Below are 18,419 nucleotides of genomic sequence, written 5' to 3'. Positions count from 1 at the left end.
CAGTCTTTTCTTCGAAATGTTTTTTATAAATCGTTTTAAATATAGAAATGAACGACTCGTAGGCTGCATCCACGTCCTCAGAGTGGTACACATCATCCCAGCTAATGTTTGTGATGCTCGTTAGGAACGCGCCAAGTGTAAGGGGTGTAATATTCTGTATGGTAAAGGAAGGTTCATCGTGCGCTACTTTACGAGTGTCTTCTATGAGCATGAAAATAGGAAAATGGTCACTAATATCACTACAAAGGACACCCGAATGCACATGGCTTGCGTGAATATTCGAGATAAATAAATCAATTAAAGTTTCTGTGCGGACGGTAATACGGGTCGGAGTTTCTGTAAAAACGGTGAGTGCATTTGACTCTAGGATCGAAAATAACTCTGCACGAGCAGGCGAGGATTTAAGGATATCGATGTTAAAATCTCCTGCAAGAATAACTTTGAACCTGTTTTTGTTCACGGTTTCCAGGATATTGTCAAGGAAAACGAAGAAATTACTTAAATTAGAATCAGGAGGCCGGTAAATTACACAGCACATGTAACTACGAGACTTCAAAGTTAGACACTCAATATCTGCATTGATCATGCTGAGCTCTGGGATCAGTTCGAAACCCAGTCCATATTTTGCCAGAACTGCCACACCACCACCAATTTTGTGTGATCGGTTCAAAAAAAAGGTTTGATAACATGCAGGTTTGTATACTTCTTCCTTTGAGGTATACCATGTTTCTGTTAACATGATCACGTCGAAGTCAAAAGAAAATTCATTTAAAAAGGTAGCCAATTCTTCTTCTTTACGTCTTGCGGAACGGATATTAAGGTGAAAGCATGTCAGCCTGATATCTTTGTTGGAACGGACAGCGGCATTTACATCAGATGGGGGCACCGCCATTTCCATTTAAACAATCTTATGAAGGTCCTGTGTTTGTCGGATATGAATGACATCAGATGACTCGTCTTTCTTTGCAAGCACCTTTCCGTTTTTGATCCAAACAAAGCTCCACTTGTGTTCCTTCTTTTTTGATATGGCCATTCCAAGTAACTGCTTAACTGCCGGGGATAAATGTTTATTGATAAAAACAGGGGCGCCGGGGGAGTGGCCAAGATCGTCTGTCGAAATGCGCATCTTTTTCGCCTTCTGCAGCACTGCATCACGCTTGGAGCGGTGCTGGAATTTGACAACAATATTCGGCTCAGCATCCGAGTTCTTTGTTGGCACGCGGTGACAGATTTCAATGTCATCATCAGCAATGGGCACGTGCAGAAGTTCCCCAATGTCGTGAAGAATCTTAGGAAGATGCTCGTCCTGTTTTTGTGGTATGCCTTGTGTCCTGTTTTTGTGGTATGCTGTGGTAGTGCACATTAAGTGCAATAATTCTTTTGCATTGTAATCTCTCCCAAGTGGAGAGAGAGAGAGAAAACTTTTATTGCTCTTTCAAGAGATTCGCGGAGATGAAGACTTCTTGGTCGTCCTGCTTGGGCGCTGGCGACTTGAGTCTTCGAGCAAGGGTGGGCCCTCAGTCCAGGGCTCCACTGAGTCGTGCCGCTTCAACAGCGTGCTGTACCAAGGCCCTCTGGACCTCGAGCTCGCTGCTGGAGAGAAAGCTCTCCCATTGCTCGAACTTTGCGCGAGTTGCATTCGCTTGTTAATCACTTTGTATGTTCTTGTACTAGTTATTGTGAAACCCCTGTATCATCTCATTGCTGTATAAACTTTGTTCTGTGAACCTTTGGCTCCTAAACATTCCCTGGCTTGCGACCGGCGAAAGCTGAGCACCAAACGACCAAAAAAATTGTCAGGGGTTTAGCTCTGGTTAAACCGGGTAAACTGCGTAAGGAATGGTGTGCGCGTTCTTCTGGCAATTCTTCGGCGCTTTGCCTTCGCCTGGTAGCATTGCGGCGTTCCTGAGCAGGCAGGTGTTGAGATTTATCGGTGACCGATGACGTGGAACCACTCTTCGAGTAGAACGTTGTCGCCGAGCTGCATCCTTAACACAGATTCTGCTAAATTATCAGCCCACGCGGCGCATTCGCCTAATCTGGACGCCTGCTCATGCCTCCCTTGCTGGTAATGAGGCGGCTCATAACCTAGCTCGAGAACTATCCCGCCGAGCGGGGTCGTGCAGCCCACCCGCCCTATACTCCGCCAAGGACAGGTTGTTTTCTTACAGAGATATCATGCAGCACTACAGGCTAGCAAGACTCAGATTCTCCCCAGCAGAAAAAACGCTCTCCAAGCAACAGGCCAAAGCCTGGCGGAAACTTCAAACTAACACCTATCCAAATCCCCAATTGTGTAGCTTCTATTCGGAAGGACTCTACTCAGACAAATGCAAAAATTGTGATAGCAAAGCCGATCTAAATCATATGATCTGGAACTGCCCTCAGTACCTACCCGCGAGTCAGTTCAATACCGACTCTGCTCATTGGGAGGCTCTATTGCTCAGCCCTGACCTGGGGACACAGATCAAGCTCCTCCAGCTGGCTGAAGACGCCGCCGCTGCCCAAGGGATAGCGGCGGCCGTTTAAGCGGGGGGTGACTTCGTGTCGCTCCTCTACACCCGCTGGAAACAAAGTTTCGCCACCACTACCACGACGCTTTGCAAGACGTTCTTCACGCTGTTCTGCCGTCTCCTCTGCGCGTTGTCGCTTTCTCGCTTCTTCCTGTCGTTGTCATTTCTCTTTAGAGAACTGCATTGCAAAGCATTCACGCCAAAGCTAGCGCGCATTTATAGACGCTTAACAGCAAGGGAGCATGGGCGCAGCTATATTTGGTCACGTGACCATTCCGCCAAGCTGCCAGGGAGTCCACAGAACGCCATCGCCCGTTCGGCTGTTGACTTGCTCGTAGGCAAATTGGTTTTCCACGAAAGGAAATATACCTGTCTCGCATATGTAGGTGGACACCTGAACCTGGCCATAACGGGAAGGGGGAAGATTGGAGTGAACGAGGACTCCGTATTCACAAGACGCGCCTTTGTTCATTCCAAACTTTCCGGCTGGCATGGCGGAGTGGTTAGCGTGCTCCTCTCCCACTCCAGAGACCATGGTTCGGTTCCCGAGCTAGACCAATTTTCTACTCGGTGTTATTTCTGACCCCACTACATCGTTCTGTCTAGATTGGGCTCATGTTCTTCATGTTTCAAAGCGAGTGCATAAAATACCAATTCCTCCTTGCACCAAAACATTTTTCTATAAATTACACACCGAAACTCTACCTGTCAACACGTGGCTCGATAGGAAAAACGTTTTTGTGTCTTCTGTAGTCTGCCCCTTTTGCAATCTGCCTAAAAAATTGAACATTGTCTTATAGACCGCAAAAATGCGATTTTGTTTTGTGATGTGTTGCAGAGGACGCTACAAACTATTTTCTCCTAAATTCCTACAGTGTCCGCGACCTTGTTGTTTCCTAACATGATTCCAAGATCTTTGATATGATCCTGCTGACTGGACTTCATAGCCTTTGGAATACACACATGCAAGACCGAAACGTTAAACCTGTTGTTTCGCCCCTTGTTGTACTGCCCCTTGCAGAGTGCCTCTACTGCCCATCTTCACTTGCGTTGTGTGTTTTGTGCCGGTGATGATGTTGACGATTCTGTTCGTAAGGAAATCACAGGCGTCACTGATGTGTGGTTGAGATGTTACGCTTCGCTTCGCCTCCGAGAGTGGAACGCGACAGCGTCGTGCAACTTGCCAGGGAGCACGCCATCGCCCGTTCGGCGCTACGCCTTGCTCGTCGGTAAATCGATTTTTCAGGGAAGCAAATGTACCTGTCTCGCATATCTCGGTGGACACCTGAACCTCACCGTAACTGGAAGGGAGGAAGATGGGAGTGGACGAAGACACCGTATTCACCAGACGCGCCTTTGTTCATTCCAAACCATTGAGAGGGCATCGCGGAGTGGTTAGCATGCTCGTCTCGCACTCCAGAGACCCTGGTTCGAATCCCCAACTCGACCAATCTCCTACTTAGTTTCATTTATGGTAAAACAGCGCGGAAAAAACACGACGACGGAACAAACACGATAACACGAGCGCTGACTTTCAACTGACGATTTATTACGCACATGTGTACATATATAGCATTCCCGCCAAACACTAAACAGAACAAAAAGACACTGCATCATCACTGAAAATATTAAATCTACATATCTACAAATGCATTCTCCAAAAAGGTGATTTCGCGGTTTGCCAGTGATAATGAGGGCTTACTAATGCATGCTGTACCCCCTTTGTCAATGTGATATGCCTCTGCTATTTCCCTTACTATCTGATCCTTATGTTTGAAGATGACGGATCTCTGATGAAGCAATGGGGCGCACGTGTGCTCAGGTTGCCTGTAGTGAAGCGCCAAATTCGAACCGGCTGCCTTGTCCAAAGAATTATGGTGCTCCCTTAGGCGTTCGTTTAGACATCTCCCAGTCTGGCCCACATACCACCCACCGCAAGAAAGGGGAATCTTATAAACAACACCCTCGATGCACTCAACCCTCCTCTCTACGTGTGCTGTGGTACAACCACCACCGATCCTCCTTCCTAGTTGGGCCTCTCGCTTCCGCTGCACACCTCGGCAAATGTTGCTTAATTTTCTGCGAGACGAAAATACCACATCAATTTGAAATTTTCGCCCCACTTTCTTCAGACGGTGTGAAAATGCGTGGACGTATGGGATGACAGCTATCTTCTGGCGCTTTGAGACTTCATTCGCCTGAGGAACACGCTTATGGTCCGATTTGATTTTGGCCACTAACCTTTCGCATAACCTTCCAATAGTTGCCTCAGGAAAACCAGCGTGCTTAAGCCTGGAAATTTGGCCTTGCACTCTTACAAAGCGCAGCAAACAGAATGTATAAGTGAGGAAAATGATGAAGTGCGCTTCCGCAATGTTTTCGGTGTATCTGTTGATGCTTTTCTTGAAGTGCTGTGTATGTACCTCCGGTCTACCATTGTTGAATGGAATGAAGGTGTGTTTATACAGCGTTCCGGGATATGCATTGGTTCTCGCGTGGCTCCGCTGCTAAGTGACTTGTTCCTTAGCAGAATTGACAAAGCAATTGCAGGAGAGTTACCGGAAGGCGTACTGAAAGTACACAGATACGTGGACGATTACCTCGTTTTTGTAAAAAACAAACAATGCACGCAGGATGTCGTGAACACATTTGTCAGTAATGGTCATGGACTTGCTTTATCCATGGAGAACGTTAAACAAGGTAGGATTCAGTTCTTGGATGTGGAGCTGAGACTTGAGCCCGGACACGTTTGCTGGTTGTATTCGCCTCGCTCCGTAAAGCCCTTACTCAGTTTTCAGTCCGGGCATTCTAAGCTGGTAAAGGAAGGCATCGCCTTGTCTTGTGTTCGCGCCGCTCTGACCAAGTCGTGTGTCCATCTTATTGAGAAAGGAGTGCAAGGCCAAATTTCCAGGCTTAAGCACGCTGGTTTTCCTGAGGCAACTATTGGAAGGTTATGCGAAAAGTTGGTGGCCAAAATCAAATCGGACCATAAGCGTGTTCCTCAGGCGAATGAAGTCTCAAAGCGCCGGAAGATAGCTGTCATCCCATACGTCCACGCATTTTCACACCGTCTGAAGAAAGTGGGGCGAAAGTTTCAAATTGATGTGGTATTTTCGTCTCGCAGAAAATTAAGCAACATTTGCCGAGCTGTGCAGCGGAAGCGAGAGGCCCTACTAGGAAGGAGGATCGGTGGTGGTTGTACCACAGCACACGTAGAGAGCAGGGTTGAGTGCATCGAGGGTGTTTTTATAAGATTCCCCTTTCTTGCGGTGGGTGGTATGTTGGCCAGACTGGGAGATGTCTAAACGAACGCCTAAGGGAGCACCATAATTCTTTGGACAAGGCAGCCGGTTCGAATTTGGCGCTTCACTACAGGCAACCTGAGCACACGTGCGCCCCATTGCTTCATCAGACATCCGTCATCTTCAAACATAAGGATCAGATAGTAAGGGAAATAGTAGAGGCATATTACATTGACAAAGGGGGTACAGCATGCATTAGTAAGCCCTCATTATCACTGGCTAACCGCGAAATCACCTTTTTGGAGCATGCATTTGTAGATATGTAGATTTAATATTTTCAGTGATGATGCAGTGTTTTTTTGTTCTGTTTAGTGTTTGGCGGGAATGCTATATATGTACACATGTGCGTAATAAATCGTCAGTTGAAAGTCAGCGCTCGTGTTGTCGTGTTTGTTCCGTCCTCGTGTTTTTTCCGCGCTGTTTTACCATGGATAATAATAACCAACTTGCCCACCTTTCTGTACTTTAGTTTCATTTATTTCTCTGGTCTGAATAGAATGGACATTTAGGCTAATTGGTTAGTCTTGAGAAAAACAGCGCTTGCAGACAAAAGACCAAAACATGAAGGACACACAACTGCGCTGACTAACAACTTTTATTTCGGAAGGGAGCCGATATAAAAGTTGTTAGTCAGCGCGGTTGTGTGTCCTTCTTGTTCTGGTCTTTTGTCAGCAAGCGCTGTTTTTATCAAGATGTACCCCAACCAATTCGCCCAGCAACATACCTTGCTTAATTGGTTAACTTACTAATTAACTAAACTCAGTCCCACTTGCTTGGAGCATAACTATACCATCCCTTTAATTGGTTTTATGATTACTAGGCCAAGTACAATTGGCCCCGTTTTAAATTCGTGCATTGTGACGCCACGACCATCTCGACCAATTGAAAAGAGTGACATTTCTGTCGACAACTCCTGCTTACAACGATGCGGCATTAAAGGCATCCGCCTTAAAAAATTGACAGTGGCTCAGCTGTGGTTAAGCCTGGATATTCAAGCGAAAAGCTTCAGTTACGCTTGGTTTGACGTCACGGCTGTCGACGTTCGCGCACAATGCACAGGGAGCACCACAATAACGGTGGAGGCGTTCTGCCGTCCGCCTGTGCGGAGGCGGAGGAGGAGATGCGCGTGTAGTGAATACGGTAATGTCTTAGAAGGTTGCTTTAGAGACATGTACTGTAGTGTACACCCCTTTCGGGTGTACACAAAGATATGTGAGGCAGGCATTTCCTTTCCTTAAAACCAATTTTCATTTCATTTACTTTTCCTTAAGGCCCTTACGTCATGGTTGTGGCAACCACCAGTATAGGAGAGAGACAGGCGTCGTTTCCTTTCCTTAAAACCAATTTTCTTTTCATTTTCCTTCCCTTAAGGCGCGCTTCAGGTGTCCACCGAGATATTTTAAGCATAAAATGCGTTCAGCCAGCGTTGTAGGCAGTGTGGTGACGTCACGCCGAGACCGGGAGCAAACATCCCGGCAATGAATTCGACTCATCCGGGCACTGAAACGAGAACATCCGAGCACCTCACGAGATTTAACCAGACTCTCTAAGCCCTCCTACAAGACCGGGATACAAGCGCCGGTAGCTTTCCGCCGAACGGGTGGTGGCGTACTTCCCTTCCTCTACGGTGCGGTTCGGGTGTCCATCGAGATAGAGAATTACCTGTCCATTTACTTTCCTCAAATACCCTTGCTTTTAAAGTTCAAGGCATCGCGCCAAGCGGGTGGTGGCCTTCCTCCCTTCCTGTGTGAAGTTCGGGTGTCCACCGAGATGACAGAGAGTTACTGCGCCATTTCCTTTCCACAAAAACGTTGCGTTCAAAGGGCCAGGCATCGCGCCGAGCGAGTGGTGGCTTTCCTCCCTTCCTTTACGGTGCGGTTCGGGTGTCCACCGAGATGACAATTACTGCACAATTTCCTTTCCTCAAAAAGCCTTGCGTTCAAAAGGCAAGCATCGCGCCGGGAGGCGTATTCGCCAACTGCAGCCTGTACAGCCACAATGCTTGAAACCACGGTGAATCGATCACGGTGACTGAAGATTGTCACAAGGGCTTACCTAAAAGCGATAATAAATCCCTAAATAATGCTTAAAAGTCTATACCAAGGTATTGTTATTTATCATGTAATATTTAGTTTAAAATCAAAACTCATGTTCCAGTGCTGTGAATAATGTGTATTAAATATGCAGAAAATGTTTTTTCAAATCTTAAACGGCGTTATATGCCACTAAGCATCACGATTTGCGACCTAAAAGGCAAAAAAATAAAGAAATTAAATTAAAGAAAACAATAAAATTGCAGCACAGAGAGGGGAGTCGAACGGCCGACCTTCCATACGCAACACGTGCCTCTAATCCACTGCGCCATAGCGGCGATGTCAAGCCGTTGTTCTGAATGAATATTTATAACCAGCCTTAATGTGGCTGCTACCTGCCGGTGGGCGGCGCTATCATCGCTGGCTGTACCGGCTGCATTTGGCGAACAGGCCGCCGGGAGGGTGGTGGCGTTCCTCCCTTCCTGTACGGTGCAGTTCGGGTGTCCATCGAGATGACAGAGAATTTCTGCGTAATTTCCTTTCCACAAAAAGCGTCGCGTTCAAAGGGCAATGCATCGCGCCGAACGGGTGGTGGCGTTCCGTGGACTGCCTTGCCGCGCTACAACACGCTGTCGCGTTCCACTCGCAAAGGCGAAGCTTCAGCGTCATTAATTAGCAGTTAATTTCTATTCAGTCATTAATTAGTAAGTAGTCACTTCTTAATGATTTGTCATTAATTCGTCATCAATTATGTGTGACGTAATCAAGTGGTGACGACACCAGTGTCACATAGGCAAAGTGGTACAAATAACCGAGGAATGCAAACAATGATTACAAAGGTGAAAGGCAAACAGAAACCGAATACAGCTGACGAGGCAGGGTGGAAGAGATTCCCCAGACACTCACAGGAAACGATTGCATCCACATGGAGCAGTGCACAGTATGTGTGGTGTGGTGTGTTGAACACTAGACCCATTTCAAGATTTTGACTAGTACCATCTACAACCAATGTGTTATGCCCGTAAACATTTCATGCTTACTCTACTCTCGGTTACGGGAGGGGCAGAGTTTTTTTTTATTGCGAAAGCAATACGGCTAGCGGTTTGTGCCTTCAGCGTGGCGCGGCGGTAGTTACCACTGTCCGTTAGCTTGACCTCTGTTGTGACGTCACACCAGCTGCGAAAAACCAGGCCCCAGCTCGCGCTTAGGCTTAGAAAAACTTTATTATATCAGATAATCAGGACGGCGGCCTCGCCATCCCGTCCTTGTCAGACGGCAGAGATCCCCTGGAACCGGGCGGCTTCGAAGGCATATCTGATGGTCTCTTTTTGTTCCTGGAGGTCCTGGCTGCGTAGCAAAACCTCCCATGACTCCTTGCAATTCACTAAAGGACGGGAAATGTAGGGCCTGTGGAGAACGAGCCACCTTAGCCCATATGATGTGTGCATGTGCCTAATCCCGCTCGCGCCGTCAGTGTGGAGCGGCGGTAGCTACCAACAGCGGTGAGCCTCGCGATCCTCCGCTAGGGACGCTACAGCCGGAGCGACGTCACACCAGCTGCGAAAAACCAGGGCCCCCATCTCGCGCCGTCAGTGTAGAGCGGCGGTAGCTACCAACAAACGTTGCTACCAACAGCGGTTAACAGCGGTGAGCCACGCGCTCCTCCGCTAGGGGCGCTACAGCCGGAGTGACGTCACACTAGCTGCGAAAAACCAGGGGCCCGATTCTCGATATTCGCCAATCCGCCATGAGCGGGGCGTACCCGTGACGTGTGAATCGGGGCGGTGCGAAAATGCGTAACAGCAGAATAGAATGACGACATCGAAGAATAAAGACAAAAGTACGACAAAAAAATGAAGTGTCGCCTGCTACTTGGCGCCAAGTACAAAAAACAACGCCGAGTTGCGGCGCGAAGGTGAGTTAGCACAGTAGCACCGTAGAGATGGACGGTGAAATGCGTTGCGGCGGCGGTCTCGGCGTACTCGCCACACATTAGCTGAGTGATGGTGCTGAATGCGACGCTAAAGACCCTGTGGCCGGTCGTCACGGAAATAAGAGCGACCGCTTATTGCCCGAAGCCATCGCGCAGCGTGTCGCATCTCCGTACTTGAGATGCGATCAGCGTCACGGGGAGAGGAATTGGCGGAGAAACGGCTGGCTCTCGATCGTAACCTCAACGCGTCAGTGGCGTTGGAAAGCTTTTCCTCACCGTGTCACTTCTTCAGGTGCATAGAACTTAACGCTACCCTTGGTTACGTTTGCAAGCGGCCGCGCACGAAACGCGACTGCGAATCGCGTCAAGTGCAACGCTATGAGCGCGTACTTCTTATTATCAAAAGCGTCAAATGCGAAAGCAAAATAGGGAGATATTGTTTCCTGCCAGTACTTAAAGAAAAAGACACAGCTAAAAGTCCACTGTCAACAGAAGCATGTATTTCACAGTGTTGGCGTTTCACTTAATCTGAATAGGACATGGCACTCATCTTTTGCTTTGTGAACATTAACTAAGTCTGCCTGCAAGCAGACTTTACGGACTTTATATAAAAGCACCTCACGAATGCATGGCGTAGAGTGGCAGGTACATTATTCCATTCAAATAAAAAAAGGCTCTCAATAATGCTATTTAATTTCAATGTTTGAAAAGGCCCTCAATCTCTTTAATTCTGTCTAACAATGAGCACACAGCACTTACCAAGGGCATATAGGCAGCTACACCACTCGTGTGATGCAAGTACGCACCAAAATGTGAGAGGTGAAACAAAATTTGTCATGCCCATCCCTACAATTCCTTTGCTGTAGGACAACAGTAATGCATCTACAGCAGCACCAGGCAGCTCCTTTCAATGCAGCAAAATTCCTTGTAAGAGGGCAACGTATGATGTCAAGAGAGGTGAAGTCGGCTGGAAAAAGATATCTTCACATATGCTACTCAACATTGGGGAGTGGGACGAATATAGAAGAGGATAGTGAAAGTGGAGGGTGATGCCACATTACAAACAGCTAATGCAGTGTGCAAGACACTTGCTTTATTCGCTTCATGCAAGTTATTGGTTTGGTTTATTGGGGTTTAATGTCCCAAAGCAACTCAAGCTATGAGGGACGCCGTAGTGGAGGGCTCCGAAAAATTTGGCCACCTGGGGTTCTTTAACGTGCATGCAAGTTATTATCATAGGATGCACATACACGCGTATTATCTAGTGCACATGTCATATTAAGCCTGAACATGCCTCGGTGTCAGGTAAAGGAGCTGAAGGAGAATAAAAACAATGGTGAGTTAAGAAGGAAGAACAGCAACACAACAAGAAGAGCACAAGCATTGCACAGCAGCAAGATAACACACAAAGGGGGCATGAAATGCAAGGCTAACATGGCCCACAGTATTTGAGGGAGGCAGCATCACAGACAAGCAGTGGTATTCTGGCAGAAGGTCCATTAATGCAGCATAACACTGGATAATGTGGATTGGTTTTGGCAAGCCATGTGCACTCCACGAGCAATCTACAAGAGGCCTCAGTCATGTTTCTAGCCTGATGTGCAAGTGCATGACTTTCCCTCTGTGCAAACTCCTGATCACATACATATCAGGGCCATTGTTGGTTCTCTTTGAGTGGTGGATCACAATGCCGTTAGGCAACATTTACACCATACGCTGATGCAATAAAGACCCTGTGATGCCACTATTGTGCACTACAGGAGAGTAATGCTCAATGAAATGCGTTCACTCTCAAAGTACTTTCCTTTACTGTGAACTAAAATAGACAACCCTCTATGTACACTCAAAATATGACATCTACAGTTCAGTGAAGGACACCATACCAGATGTAGGTGCTGAAATGTTGGCAAATGTCTGAAAGGACACTGAGGACCAATCAAAGTTGCTCTGCAAAAGTAGATTACCACATTCCAATAACAAAGGGCCTACCTGTACTGAGAACAAAGCTTGTGTACAGCTCAGAGATTATTTGTTCAATGAAGCAGTTCAAAATTACTGTGGTGAAACGCGTTGGCAGGAAGGAGCCCTTGGTTGGTAATAACTTTATTAGTCCCACTTCAGTGGATCAGGTGAGGGTGGCTGAAGGGGTGTTGAACAGGTTGGCGCCGGCCGTCAGGCCACTCTAGGTGACCAGGCACTGTTTGGCTGCGGTGACCTTCAAGGCCCAGACCATGATGCAATGCGCAGAGCAGCCTCCCATCGCTCCTGTGATTCCATCCCTTGGAAAGGAGGTTTCGGTTTGTTTGGGCAAGAATGATATGTGCATTTCAAATCCACTCTGGTGCTCGAGCATAAGTGACAGGTTGGAGATTTCTCCCTTCTATGTATGTATTACACTCCACTGCATGAAAAAAAAATAACACTTAAAATGCCTAGTGGTGTGTGCGCATGGAGGGTAAATTGTTTTTTTTTTTAGCATGATTAAGGCAGCGTGAAAAATGTCAAGCAAGTTTGACTCAGAGTTTCCCCGAGGAGAGTGTTAAATTAATGAACAGAAGCTATTCATCACCAATATAATGATAGAACAGGTTGCAAAATGTTGATGAAATTGGAGTCATTGCAAGTGCCTGTGCATAAAATTTAAGCCCCCTGAAAAGTTACCGTCTTGTACAGCTTTGCTGGCTAATTTCTCTTTAAGTTCTAGCAGAAGTATGAAACCAAACCAAGTCAGTTAGAAACAGGCTGCTATTCTTTTTTCACACTATAAGAATATTTTTTTTTCTGACTACCACCAAGTAATATCATTAGTGCTGTATGGTATATGATGGCATAGCAATTAGTGCTAAGAAGTTATTGGGTGCCATGTGCAACCAGAAAAGAAAGGTACAGAAAGCCTGCACACACCACTGTCAAGGAGAGAGGCTGCGATTCTGCAGAAGACCCAGTGTTATCCAGCCGGCATTGTGTCAAAAAACGTGCTTCACGCGTGTATGTCGGCAGGGAAAGACACTGACAAGAGGATTTGTAATCTGAATCAAACGTCAGCACATGTCTGAAACTACTTCACTTTATAAAATAATAGATTTTACGTACAGAAAATTAATAAATTTCTGTCTGCCTTGAAACCCATGACCCCTGGATCGCCAGCCAGGCACGCTACCAACTAGGCCATGCAGGCACATTGACTTTACTGAGGTACAAAGTGGGAGGGAGTGATGCGCGGGTGCTGTTGGCTTAATTTGAAGCCTAGCATTGTAATTACTGCAGTGAACTAGAGATGTGCCAATTAGTGAGAAACTAATTACAATAACATTATGTAGGTGAACTACAGTGCGGAAGAGTTCAAAGAACCTGTGTTGAGGCAACTGTGATAAATGTGTGAACACGAATGAAGAACAGTGACTGTGTGTGTGAAGAGAAACCGCTGCAGGGAGCCATAAACACTGTTGTGTGATACCCATGAATGCTGAGCTTAAGTGTGCCCCTACATTTTTGGGGAGCGAGACAAGTTGCATTGCCTCTTAGGTGTTACAATTTGCTTAAAAAAAGTGAGGTGCCTTTTACATGCAGAGTAAAAAGTTTGTGGAAGCCATTATTGGCAAAATAATTTATTTCCATCACTGAACTTCATGCATCCTAGAATTCATTATGCAGCCTAACTGCGAATCATTACCTAGTGCAACAATACACATTGACGAATATGTTGCGTCTACAAAGATAAGAATTTTTTTGGGACAGACCCGTCTTTCATAACCGTTTGACAGTGGTATACATGCACATTAGTGTTGCCTAGTTCGCAAACTTAAGTAGCCAGCAGTCGCCTTTGCTAAACAGAAAAATGGCAGCACGTACACTGATATGATCCAGTCACACTAAGGGTTCAGGGGGTGAGCAGGTTGTCTCGGATTTTTCATAAAATGACCAAACAGCATCCCCAATTTTCATGAAGCAAAACGCAAGGAAACATGTCAATGAAAATGGGATCTAACAGAGTTTCACTGGGAGGACAGGTGGGCAGTGATCTTCCAATGCATGCATTCAAGGTTGATGGCCCAGCACAGAAAAAGAACACAGACCACAAATCCTGGAAGGAGAAAAAGATCCCAAACCTGGGAAGACCGCCTGGGTAACCCAGAAAGATCAACAAAGTTTACTACTACTACTACGACTATTATGATCCATTTCCTGTAGAATTATTGAACCGGATCATGCCCTTCCAGCTACAAAATGCCATTTGGAGCTTTATTATTGAAACACAAATTACGTCCAGCTGCATAATTTATACCTCCATTTACCTTCAACTGAATTAATATACAAATTCTAGGTTTTCGTCACAGGTACAAATTTGAGCTAGAAGATGGGAATGGGTAGACGTGTGAAGACGCTGGCCAGGCCTTGCATTTTCATCTGGGAAAATGACCATGAAACAATTACTGACTTCTCCTTCAGGAAAAATAGTTCACTGCTGTATAACTACAAGCAGCTTGTGAAAGAGGCAGTCAAAAGCAAGCACACAGAGGCAACCAGATGCCATGAGACAAAGCATGTTGCGATCTTATCACACAAACAGTGCCACACAAGGCATGTTGCACCCTGAAGAACAGATGTTGTAAATGACTAGAGACACAATGACCATGCTGTATGTTGAGGATGTTGTGGACTGCTGGCTCTCAACAAACACCAAAGCAAACAGAAAAGCACTGGTGAATGCATGTGCAGTGAACACCCTGGTGCTAGAAGGAAAACATTTTGGTGGCTTCCTGTCTTTCACTGAACTTAAGCACCAAATAAAATGTGCGTTGTGTACAAGCAGAGCACATAGGGAGGCACCACTCGAAGGAAAGCACTTCTTCACAATCACCAAAGCATGTGTTGAAGCACGCACTCAGCAAGTTGGCAGACGGTAGGCTGAAAACACTTGGGACACTTCCTGACTCACAAAAAACTGCAGCACCAGACAAAACTGATTTCTACTGTCATGGATACCACCAATATGGTCTAGTTTAATGAAGAACACCGAAATGATGAAGACTTCACCGGCTTCCTAGCAGTATGCCATCAAACTTGAAGCAGAGCAAATGTACACTGATTACTTGTGGCATAGCTACACGTGAAAACCATGGCAGTGAGTGCAATTGCCGCACGCAGCTGCTGATCATGCACTTCCGGTCTGTCAGGCAGAACCCAAATGGTGCTGTGTCCTCCTCCTTGTTGTAGGTGTTGGTGCTCCTGCTATTATCACCACTTGCCAGAGGTGTCATGGTCCTGCAGCTGAGTGTGGATGAATATGTTGGGTTGCACAATGCAAGCTGTGGTGACCTTCGCAGAGGACTCTTGATCATGCTGTACCATGGCCTTTGCAGACACCTCAGGAGCCCGGTATGGCCACCCAGCTGGTAACCAGACCAGCTGGGAAGTGACCAAACATGAATCTGGTATCCTGGCTCCAGAGCACATGAGACCCCATGGTGAGGGTGGCCTGCCACATCTGCATAAGATGCACGCCATCACCTGCACACTAATCAATGCTGTGCACTGAAATCTCCCAACGACCTAGACATAGTGTTCAGAAATAGTCTAGTTTTACGTACAAATGTAAAATACGCTCACTGCAAAACCAATCATTAGTATCAAAGAAAACTGTTTCTATATAGCTAGAGGTACTTGATGGCAGATTTCCCATACTGATGCACAGAAATAATTACTACAGTCTTTTTATGCTCAAGAAAACCGCTACAGAATGCACTGCAAGGAAGGGCACAAGTTTAACTGTTTATGACTACCTTGAGTTTTTTAGCATATGCATGCTTTCGCATTTTGCACCAATCGAAATGGGGCTACCTTGACATTGCGGTCACTGAGATAAATTCAAAACCACAGAACAACACTGCGTGTCATGCACACCTATCTCCGCTGTCACCTGAAAAGTACAGACATGATTAATTTACATTATTTCCATATGTGGTTCTATTTACACTGTTCTTGCTTGCTGAATAAACTATATATAAATGCAATCAGATATCATTAGCCGTATGCAATCTTACTAAAGGCTAACATGTTATCCCTTAATGCTTGCCCCAACACACTAAGCGCGTGCTCACCAGCTTGACGATTTCCATGCGGGCAGCACATGAAGAGAGATTGCACACAAACGGGTCATGGATGGATCCCGCACAGACTTCGAGTGAGCTGGAACCTTCACCAGCAGGAACAACACACCTGTAAATAAAATGTACAAGAGTCGTACATATTTGTTTTTCGCGCGCCCTAAAGAGATGATTTTTTTCACCCTCCTACGGTCATTTCCACGTGACTGCTGTGCAACTGATGATGTAACACTGTTATGAAAATATTACCTTGAATAGCAAAATCACTTTTGTCTGCTTCACTCATAATGCTTAAGCCAGGGTATAGTATTCTTTTACAGTTTCACGCGATTTTTTTTTCCACACTTAAGGAAACGACGCCTTCCAGCTGATTTCCCCTATGCTGCCTTTCCCATTCATCAACACCAAAAACAAAGAAATCGACCAACGTACTAGCATGCTAGACTTTGTCTTCTCCACTTGAGCCGTGTGCAAAAACTGAAAACAGTATGATGAAAAAAAAAAAGCAACGCGAAATGCCGAATAAAAATTTCTGATTCGCAGCATGCATGCAAAAGGAATGAGAATGACGCTACACACACACGGATGTCTCGTCGAGAAGCCCGACACATTCCTGGAGTTTGTTGCTCGGCCGCGTGTCATCCGCTCATCACGCGCGCAAAGCCCATCCGTTCTGCGACGTTTCACAGCTGGCGATCGCCCCTCAGAGCTCGACAGTTCGGCACTGCTTCTCGCCGCAATGCATCCTTGCATAGCCACCACACCATATGCCTCGTCAGGTGATTGCACAGACGAGCTGTCTAGTCAGAGACAACTCGAAAGCATCGCGGTGACCTCGAAGGTCGCTCACCTTTCCCACTTATAGGATTTAACAAACGACGAATGAATGCAACGAGCAGCAAATCGCAGCGCCGGCACCGCCATTCGAGCAATTTTCGCGCTTCACTAACCGCACGGACCGATGATTTCTCACTGCGAGCGAAGGATTTGCAACGGGAGAGCAGTTAGCGCCCCTATGCGGCTGTACGCTTAAGCCTTCACTATTAACGCTCTCAAGGGTTGCTTATTTCAGATGTGCTCTTATAACGCCATACCATTACATTGTACAATCAAAACAAGACTTTTGTGAGCTTAGTTTTGTCTTGAAATAAATACCCGTTAAAGTGCGGCTACCTAACGCCGTATAAATCAACATTTCACTAACCCATTTGCATGATTCGGGTACCTTTTGCCGGGCGAAATGATGGCGGCGAATTTCAGCCATTTTTTGCAATGGCGGCACAACGTAAACGTGATGAAACGTCATTCTGACATCACTCCAAAATGTGTGCCTATCACGTGCTTTACGTGATATTGTTCCAACCAATCAGATTCTAGGATGTTGCCATTTCCGGTGTGCAGCTATTTTCTCCAAATTGGCAAGTCGAGCGCAAGTGCTCTCGCGGCGGACCACTTGTAGCTTCTTTTCCCTTCACAATCACATATATGTACCAGCCGGGCACCAAATAGCGCTACGAAAATGCATTTTCAATGCCACGTCAAATTGACGTCACCGCAAAAAGTGCTCGTGTAACCGACCCTGATTGGCACGCCCATTGACGGCGATTGACACTTCTGACAGCCAATCAGAGAGGCAATATGGCGCCGACAGGCGAATGTGAATATCGAGAATCGGGCCCCAGGGCCCCCAGCTCGCGCCGTCAGTGTAGAGCGGCGGTAGCTACCAACAGCGGTGAGCGGCTGTAGCGCCCCATAGCGGGAAGAGCGCGAGGCTCACCGCTTTACGGTGCGGCTCGGGTGTCCATCTAGATGACAGAGAATTACTGCGCCATTTCCTTCCCTCAAAAAGCCTTGCGTTCAAAGGGCAAGTCATCGCGCTGAACGGGTGGTGGCGTTCCTCCCTTCCTGTATGGTGCGGTTCGGGTGTCCACCGAGATGACAGAGAATTACTGCGTAATTGCCTTTCCTCAAAAGGGTCGCGTTCAAAGGGCAAGGCATCGCGCCGAACGAGTGGTGGCGTTTCGTGGACTGCCTGGCAGCGCTACAACACGCTGTCGCTTTCCACTCCTAAAGGCGAAGCTTAAGCGTCATTAACTATCATAACATCACCCTTACTAAGAGCACCACCAAGACCCACCACCAGCCAGCCTAGGCGCAGCCAGAGGAAATTGCTTTCGCAATTACCGGGCTTAAACAAGGTAAGCCTCAGCCAATTTTTTATTGCGAAAGCAATACTATGCTCATGAACGGCCTTTCGCGTAGCCACGGCCGGTGGCCACGTTTGACCTTTAGAATGACCTCTGTTCTCTCTTTCTCTCCGTCGGTGTTCGTTGTGTGCATTGGCGTTGGCCTTGACCACTTTTTAGATTCCGATCATTTTAAAGAAAGGAAGTGCGCATAATGGCTCTCTGGGTCAGCGGACGCCTAAATCGTGAAAATAGATACGTTGGGTGATGGGAGAGAGATGTGAGCTGCAGGCATTGACAAGGTTGTGCCAGAAACGCGGCGCTGAAGCAAGCGTTCATCGTGTT

At 46.7% G+C, this 18,419-nt stretch overlaps 1 protein-coding gene across 1 annotated transcript; it reads right to left on the bottom strand.

Moving 5' to 3' along the window:
- Positions 1-14,112: 14,112 nt before the first annotated feature.
- On the bottom strand, positions 14,113-16,056 carry LOC149326468 (uncharacterized). Its single transcript, XM_089564586.1, has 3 exons — positions 15,883-16,056; positions 14,900-15,269; positions 14,113-14,131 (listed from the first exon to the last, which is right to left on the bottom strand). The coding sequence occupies exons 1-3, from the start codon at positions 15,911-15,913 to the stop codon at positions 14,113-14,115; spliced, it is 420 nt and encodes a 139-aa protein (XP_089420712.1). The 5' UTR covers positions 15,914-16,056.
- Between the last annotated feature and the right edge of the window lie 2,363 nt (positions 16,057-18,419).

The sequence above is a fragment of the Amblyomma mixtum genome, chromosome 10, assembly GCF_055824585.1.
Source record: "Amblyomma mixtum isolate Tamu chromosome 10, ASM5582458v1, whole genome shotgun sequence".
Lineage (NCBI taxonomy): Eukaryota > Metazoa > Arthropoda > Arachnida > Ixodida > Ixodidae > Amblyomma > Amblyomma mixtum.
The sequence above is the reverse complement of the archived record's forward strand: the minus strand, read 5'-3'. Positions and strand labels throughout refer to the sequence as shown.

What these genes read in the sequence shown, in the direction of transcription:
- LOC149326468 (XM_089564586.1), bottom strand. Translation starts at nt 15,913, where the DNA reads ATGTGCTGCCCGCATGGAAATCGTCAAGCTG. An exon ending in GCATGGAAATCGTCAAGCTG is followed by an intron (nt 15,270 to 15,882) that starts GTGAGCACGCGC and finishes CATCTTATGCAG; the next exon opens with ATGTGGCAGGCCACCCTCAC.